Source organism: Malaya genurostris, chromosome 3 (assembly GCF_030247185.1).
Source record: "Malaya genurostris strain Urasoe2022 chromosome 3, Malgen_1.1, whole genome shotgun sequence".
NCBI lineage: Eukaryota > Metazoa > Arthropoda > Insecta > Diptera > Culicidae > Malaya > Malaya genurostris.
In genome coordinates, this window is record NC_080572.1 from 6,354,643 (window position 1) to 6,363,457 (window position 8,815).

The window sequence follows — 8,815 nt, forward strand, 5'->3', positions numbered from 1 at the left end:
TATAGGACAATCATCTACATCAGTACAGTTTAAATTTAGATCGACGATAAAGTCCCGAATTTCAACATATTGCGATGTGATAGATTTGTTCGTGCTTCCCAAGGTGACAGTCGATCTACCGTCTCTAGCTATTGATGCCTCTAAATGGGTCATTCCGTCTGGAATTCAACTGGCGGATCCTTCCTTTTATGAACCAGGGACAGTTGACGTTGTGTTAGGTGCAGAAGTATTCTTCGATCTCTTCACTGTGGCAGGTCGAATTCCATTGGGTGAGACTTTGCCATGCCTTATAAATTCAGTCTTTGGCTGGGTCGTCACCGGAAGGATGGAAATTGTCGTCAATCATTCCCCCGTAGCCTGTAACGTTGCTACTCTGTCAGATATACATCGTGCAATGGAAAAATTCTGGATCATTGAAGATGACGCATCGCCAGCATACTCAATACAGGAAACGCTTTGCGAAAATCACTTTCGAGACACTGTTTCCCGCGACATCGATGGTCGATATTGCGTTCGTCTTCCACTGAAATGCGAAGAACTGAGCAAATTGGGAGATAATAAACAAACAGCATTTCATCGATTTCGTCTCATCGAGCGTCGATTAGGTCGCGATGCTAGGCTTGCTAGTCAATATCGCGAATTTATGGAGGAGTACATACGGCTCGGGCATATGAAGCGCATTAGTCCAGTACAAGCAGAAACAAAACCATCATTCTTCTTACCACACCATCCTGTAATTCGAGAAGCAAGCAGTACGACCAAGCTTCGGGTCGTGTTTGATGCATCATGCAAGAGTGAAACAGGACTATCACTTAACGACGTCATGCTAGTAGGACCAATTATTCAAGAAGATTTGCGTTCCATTATCATGCGATCTCGTATACATCCGATAATGCTGGTTGCAGATGTTGCAAAAATGTTTCGGCAAGTTCGACTGCATGAGGAAGATACGCCGTTACAAAGAATTTTCTGGCGTTCGTCACCGGCTGAATCAATCGAAATTTATGAGTTGAAAACGGTAACCTACGGAACCGCTGCTGCTCCGTACCTAGCAACACGAGTCCTTCAACAGCTGGCGAAGGATGAACAACTGAAGTATCCTATCGCAGCCAAAGCCACGTGTGAGGATTTTTATGTGGACGACTTTCTCTCAGGTGGAAAAAACGTCGAAGAGGCCATTGAACTGCGTACTCAAATGGAAGCAATGTTTGGTTCAGCTGGATTACAGCTTCGAAAGTGGGCCAGTAATTCTTTGGGCGCACTAGAAGGTATACCAGAAGATAATCGAGCGCTGAAACAGACTGTCGAGTTTAGCCAGGATCAGACCATTAAATCACTTGGATTACATTGGGAACCACAAGCAGATTGTCTGAAATATTATTTTGAAACGCCTTGCTTTGATTCTTCTACAGCTATTACCAAACGTACTACACTCTCCTGCATAGCGAAATTGTTCGACCCACTAGGTTTAGTGAGTCCGGTAATAGTAATTGCAAAAATCTTCATGCAGGCACTGTGGAGCTTGAAGAACGAAAACAGTAAATCGATCGATTGGGATCAAGAACTTCCAGAAAATATGAAAAATAAGTGGATCTCATATTGCTCTCAGTTACCCCTATTACTAGAACTACGCATCGAAAGGCTGATTGTACTTCCCAATACAACTATCTTCGAACTTCATATTTTTTCAGACGCTTCCGAGCTCGCATATGGCTCTTGTGCCTACATTCGTTCGATGAATGCAGCAGGAGAGATAAAAATAGCACTTCTAACATCGCGATCTCGAGTAGCACCTATTAAACAGCAGTCCATCCCACGTCTTGAGCTCTGTGGGGCTCTGCTATCTGCAGAATTGTACGAGAAGATTTCGAAGTCGTTGCGTACTACAGTGAGAACATATTTCTGGGTAGACTCAACAACAGTCCTAAGTTGGTTGAAATCTCCTCCATCGACGTGGTCAACGTTTGTCGCTAACCGAGTGTCGAAGATTCAGCATGCCACACAGAACTGCGAATGGAATCACGTAGCAGGAGCGGAAAATCCAGCGGATATCGTTTCCAGAGGGCTTCCGGCAGATGATATCTTGAAGTGTGAACTTTGGTGGCAAGGATCGCCGTGGCTTAAGAAGCATAAGGAATTTTGGCCTGTTCAAATCTTTGAAAGAGTAGACAGTTCAGATACTATGAACGAGGCGCGAAGATCCATGTTGGCAGCAACTTCTCTGTCAGTTTCATTCATTGAAGAGTATACCTCTCGATTTTCGGATTATCAGCGTCTTCTTCGTACAACAGCTTATTGTCAGCGTTTCGCTAAAAACCTTCGATCGGAAAAGAAGGAACGAATGTTTTCAACCCTCACGACATCGGAAATCAGAGACGCAGAGCTAACACTCGTTCGGCTGGTTCAACGGGATAGTTTCCCTGCAGAATGGAAGTCATTGCAGGAAACACAGACAGTAGCTTCAAATTCTCGTCTCCGTTGGTTTCATCCGATAATAGGAACAGATAACGTTATTCGTATCGGTGGGCGGCTGGATCGCGCCACCGTTTCGTTCGATTCCAAACATCAGATCCTGCTGCCAGGATCTCACCAATTCTCCAAGCTATTAATTTGTTGCTACCATCAACGTTTGCTGCACGCAGCTGTGCAGCTCTTGACAAACACCATTAGGCTTCGATTCTGGATTCTAGGAGGTCGTAGTGTAGTGCGTCGTATTATACACGCATGTGTAACCTGTTTTCGAGCCAAGCCGAAGTTAGTCGAGCAATTTATGTCCGAGCTTCCGTCTTCAAGAGTAACCGCATCAAGACCGTTCTCCACAGTTGGAATTGATTTTTGGGGACCTATACATCTCAAACCTAGACACCGACGTGATGCACCACCGAAGGCATATGTTGCAGTGTTTGTCTGCTTCTCCACGAAAGCCGCTCATTTAGAGCTAGTCGTTGACCTTACTACAGTCAAGTTTCTGCAAGCCTTTCGTCGCTTCGTTTCAAGAAGAGGGTTATGTTCTGATGTTTGGACTGATAACGGAAGGAATTTCGTCGGTGCAGCCAACGACATCCGACGGTTGATTCGTGCGAAGGAATTTAAACATAGTATGGCCCGAGAATGTTCTGACTGCGGAATACGTTGGCATTTCAACCCTCCAAGAGGCTCTCACTTTGGCGGCCTCTGGGAGGCAGCCATAAACTCGGCTCAAAAACATTTTGTCCGAGTGCTGGGTGACAGGAAACTCGACTTTGACGATATGGAGACACTTTTAACGCAGATTGAATGTTGCCTTAATTCACGTCCTCTTACAAAACTTTACGAAGATCCATCAGATCTGCAGGCTCTAACACCTGGGCATTTTTTAATCGGAACTGCGCTCAATTCTGTTCCTGACAACAACTACGACTCAATTCCGTTTAATAGGCTACATCAATGGCAGCAAATTCAAAAAATTCTGCAAGACATCTGGAAGCGATGGCACGTTGAGTATTTTGCAACACTCCAACCACGCACAAAATGGTACAAACCACCTGTGAAACTACAAATCGATCAACTTGTCATTATTCTAGAAGAGAACCTTCCACCGATGCGTTGGCCAATGGCGCGTGTCCGTGAACTGCATCCTGGTAAAGACGGTGTTGTTCGCGTTGTGACACTCCAGACTGCAAATGGCATCATCACACGTCCCGCTGCAAAGATTTGCATTCTCCCGATCGAGACAACTGAATCAACATCATCAATGAAGACATCATGCTAACGCTCAAGCTAATTCATCATAGTCAACTACGACGGTTTCTGCGAGGCAGATCAACACTTCGATGTTTCCGAGGAACGGATCAACATGGCGTCAACCTACAACCACACGTCTTTCAACGGAAATCGACTAAATGTTCAAGGCCCTCCAAATATAGAGTCCACGCGGGATGAGCTACAGGAAGGCCATAGTCCACGATAAATTTACCATAACGAAGATGGATCCATACAACGTCAATAATCGGTTCAGAAATTGTTATTTCTGCGGTGGCAATATGTTCGCTTCTATAATCCCACTGTTTCGTGTTACCCGAGATACAACTCATACATCGAATTAATTCACCCGTATCTTACCGTTATACGAGCGATGATCAAACAATTGATCAAGTGCGCCTTCTTCAAGGGTTATTATCACCATCGATGATAGGCAGTGCTCAGTGCATGACTACCTACGATCGAAGGGACATCGCGTCCTAATTTACTGTGTTCTAGTTTAAGTTCAAATGTTTTAATATAAGTTGAAAGTTTAATATAAATTTACAATAAATAAGTTTACGGTCTGCATGAAATAAATGTGTGTTAATACAAGCATGTTGTATTAAATTGCGAACTGTGAGTACAGCATCGCTCGCGTGCAGCGGCAGCTGGGTGTCATCGCTGCGATCGAGCAAACAATAGGTACGGCGCGAAGCATTTGTTGGTTGCCTGCCGGACAATTTGTCCATATCTCTCCTCGGCTATCGACAGCATCGAAAACAAAATACATGAAAGGAAGAGGCTCTAGAGAAGAAACACTGTACCTCCCACCACGAATATTGATAGACGGTGACGATATCGAGGTGGTTGATGAGTTCGTGTATTTGGGCTCACTGGTGACCGCCGATAATGACACCAGCAGAGAGATTCATAGACGTATTTTGGCAGGGAATCGTGCGTACTTTGGACTCAGAAAAACCCTCCGATCGAGAAAAGTACGCAATCGCACGAAATTGACCATCTACAAAACGCTCATTAGACCGGTTGTTCTCTATGACCACGAGACCTGGACTATGTTAGCAGAGGACCAACGCGCCCTCAGTGTTTTCGAAAGAAAGGTACTGAGGACCATCTATGGCGGAGTGCAGATGGAAGACGGAACGTGGAGACGGCGTATGAATCACGAATTGCAACAGCTGCTAGGAGAACCACCTATCGTACGGATAGCTAAAATCGGACGTCTACGATGGGCTGAGCATGTCATAAGGATGTCGGACGACAGCCCAGTGAAAATGGTTCTTGAATCTAATCCGAATGGTACAAGAAGAAGAGAAGCGCAGCGAGCAAGGTGGATCGATCAAGTGGAGGGTGATCTCAGAAGCATCCGTGCCTTGAGTGGCTGGCGACGAGCAGCCATGGACCGAGTTATGTGGAGACGTATGCCTGATACAGCAAAGGACACCCCAGGCCTATAGCTGTTTGGTAAGGTAAGGTAACCAGAATTATGAACATGGATTCTGAATATAGATTCTAAAAATGAAATTGGAAACTGGAATTGAAATGAACTCTGGAGCTAGAAATGAATTCTGGATCAGCATTCAGGACCTGAATTCTGGACCAGGATTCTAGAACCTAATTCGGAAACTGAAACTAAAACAAAGATTTTTGACGCCTGGATTCATACCCTTGGATCTGGAGTTTGAGCAGAGACCATCTTATGGTGAACTGGTTAAAATGTCCTACTCTGAAACCGCGCTGGCTAGAATGTATGATCGAATTTATATACAGTAAGTAACGCGAAAATGATGTCACTGTGCGTGACACAATGTGCAAGAACAAGAAAAAATAGAACTTATTCGTTGTTAATTGAAGTTTCAAATTCCAACCATCCGAAATATTTAGTTTAATATTTCCAAGCAGTAGGTTAAATAATATCAAAAATCTGCTGAATATTAATTGAGCTGTAGATGCTCAAACGGGTTTTATTTTCCGTACTATCAATTCTCCTCTCTATATAAAAAACAAATACCTAGTCCTACGTCAAAAACATATCACCAATAAATTTTACTTTTTCGGGGCTAAACAATGTTGATGGTATTTTCCTTAAAGATAAAAATTACTTTCTGATTTGAGAAAAATTTCAATGGAAAAAAATATCGTGGGCAGATTCGGGATCAATTTAAAAAATCTTCAAAGAACCTATCAATCGAACTGCTCCGATATAGCTGAATCTAGCTATCTAGCAGATAAATCATGCTTCTCCGTTACTCTAAAAAATCTGTTTCAATCCACCTAGTGGTGTAATGATGCCTTTCTCATGTATAATATTGTAGTATTCTATTCAAAAATTTTCTCTTCGATTTTTGAAAGAAGCAAAGAGATTGTTGGTGCATAACATACATTTTTTTTTTTTTTTTTTTTTTTTTAAATAACTATTTATTGGAATATGAGTTAAAATTAAATTATTAAGATTTAAATTGGGTGTTCAGCCACAAGTGGTGGCTTTTCAGCCCTGTTATATATATATATATATATATATATATATATATATATATATATATATATATATATATATATATATATATATATATATATATATATATATATATATATATATATATATATATATATATATATATATATATATATATATATATATATATATATATGATTTGGTTATTACCATGAAGACATCATTTGCTTCCGCAATTCTGAGATTTTTGTGTAGGGAAAATTCTAAACCTACTTGTATTGTGTAATGGGGAAAAGGAACTTATATACTAACTTACTAACTAATACAGAGAGCGAATCGATTCAATTGAAGATTGCATCGATTTTTGTCGGAATTTGCTTATAATATTATGTGACATTACATCTAATGGTTCTATATTTGTGAGTCTGTGTAACTCATTTGTACTAAACCAGGGAGGACGCTTCAGAATCATTTTCAGAATTTTATTCTGAATCCTTTGAAGCGTTTTCTTCCTGGTGGAACAACAGCTTGACCAAATTGGTACCGCATAAAGCATGGCTGGTCTGAAAATTTGTTTATAAGAGCTTAGAATTTCTGTTTATAAGAGGATATAAACATTTAATATATTTATTACACTTTGCCTGGATTCCTTCAATGTGATCCTTGAAAGTGAGTTTGCATAACATACATAATAAAACAGTGCACACCATTACAAGAACCACATACCACAATTTACATTATCACAAAACCAGATCTCTGACCATTGCCATAACAACTAAACTATAAAACACAACCACACATTATAAGGACAATTTTATATATATCCATCGTATGTGTGTTGATTTAAAATAGAAGCTCATAGAAGCAAATCTTATCAGGGGTCCAGTGTAAAACCGAAGCAAGGGACCGCTGCCACTGTGACAACTATAAAAAAACTTCTGACTTAGTGTACATTATGCGGACATCTATACATCAATGGAAAGCTAAAGTCCCTAGCTAACATCTGATTAAAAAACTAAGCTGATTCATTTGATTGAAAAAAAATTGTTATCAATTTAGTAAAGCGATAAATTTTGCCATTTCAAAAAAGGTGTTCGGTTACCGGCACCCCAAGAAATTTTACTAAAAATGGAAAAATATAAGTAAAGACGACAATTATTCAAAGAAAAAACAGAACAGGTATCCGAAATCGGTAGACATTTTGAAAATGACAAAACAAATCTTCGGCGAAATGGCCTTCGGCGAAATGGCCTTCGGCGAAATGGCCCTTGGTAAGAAATGGCCTGTGGCAAAAAATAGTTTTTGGCAAGAAAAGAGTCTTTTTTTAAAGAAAAGGGCCCTTGGTTAGAATATTACCTTTTGCAAAAATAGGCCTTTGGCTTTTTGCAAGAAATGGGCCTTTGGCAAGAAAAGAGCCTTCGGCAAGAAAAGGGCCTTTGGACTGAACAGGGCCTCTGGCAAGAAAAGGATCCTTGGCAAGAAAAGGACCTTTGACAAGAAAAGAGCTTTTAGCAGGAGAAGGGCTTTTGGTAAGAAACGACATTTGGCTGGAAATGGTCATCTGCATTATCTGATTACAAATGTCATCTGCATTATTTGAATCTGGATTACAAATGGCATCTGCATTATTTGAATGTATAGCTTCACGGTAGCCGTTTGATTTAAATTTTTATGGATTTAAGCTGCCTAATACAGCTTCTTTAATAATCATAATGCACGAGAAATAGGTAATTCATTATAATAATTTTTTATATTCTGAATTATACTCTATTCAATACACTTCAATAATTTTTTTGTCTAAATTCAACAGCGCTCAAGTTATCCCATATCTCCCAACTGCAGTTAGCAACATTGCAATAGTTTCCGAATCTCACTGAAATATTTCAGCTTGTAAAGCATCAATTAACTGCAAATCGTGACTTCACCAGAGAGAGAAAGTAATCCGCAACTATAGCGAACAAAAAAAACCTATCGAAAGTTGCAGCCGAACCACTTTTAATTGAATTATTTAATCAGACTCATGATATTTCATCCTATTGACATATGTCACATGTCTCTATTAGCCGCTACTCGCTGACTCTAGGTTAGTGCTACAGGCATTTCAGTCGCACAACGTCTCGATTTCGCTTAATGTGAGAGGAAATTGTCGTACTTGGAAGAAAGCCGGTTTTCGCTGGCAGCTTCTACCCGACCGAAGCACCTCACTGATCCCGCGGTAAACATAGGAAGTGCATGATTATACTGGGTCTCGTTTTCTGCTCAATCACGGTTGATGACTTTGACAGGCAGGCCGCACGATCGTTTCGTTTACTCTGGACTGTCGCCTTTTGAAATCCAAGGAGTTTGGCGACATTTACATAATACCTATCCGCTGGCTTGAACTTCGTGGAAAGTTTGTGATTTTGAATAAATTTCAATACCGTTGAATCTTGCAACAGTTTGACAAATATGATCAGTGAGATTAGATAAGGACATTTGACATAACTCGTTCGTAGGCAGCCCAGTTCCCAAGGCAGGTTGAATCATGAAACCTGTTGCGCGTTACACCGCATGTAGTGTGTAGGATGATGAAGTCGTCACCCTGGCTAACAAGATTGTTTTCGCTGGCAGCGACACGGC

The 8,815-nt window shown here is 40.8% G+C and overlaps 1 protein-coding gene across 1 annotated transcript; it reads left to right on the plus strand.

The window, feature by feature from the left end:
- Positions 1-325: 325 nt before the first annotated feature.
- Positions 326-3,949, plus strand: LOC131438660 (uncharacterized). Its single transcript, XM_058608817.1, has 3 exons — positions 326-1,538; positions 1,692-3,620; positions 3,774-3,949. The coding sequence occupies exons 1-3, from the start codon at positions 326-328 to the stop codon at positions 3,947-3,949; spliced, it is 3,318 nt and encodes a 1,105-aa protein (XP_058464800.1).
- Positions 3,950-8,815: the final 4,866 nt, after the last annotated feature.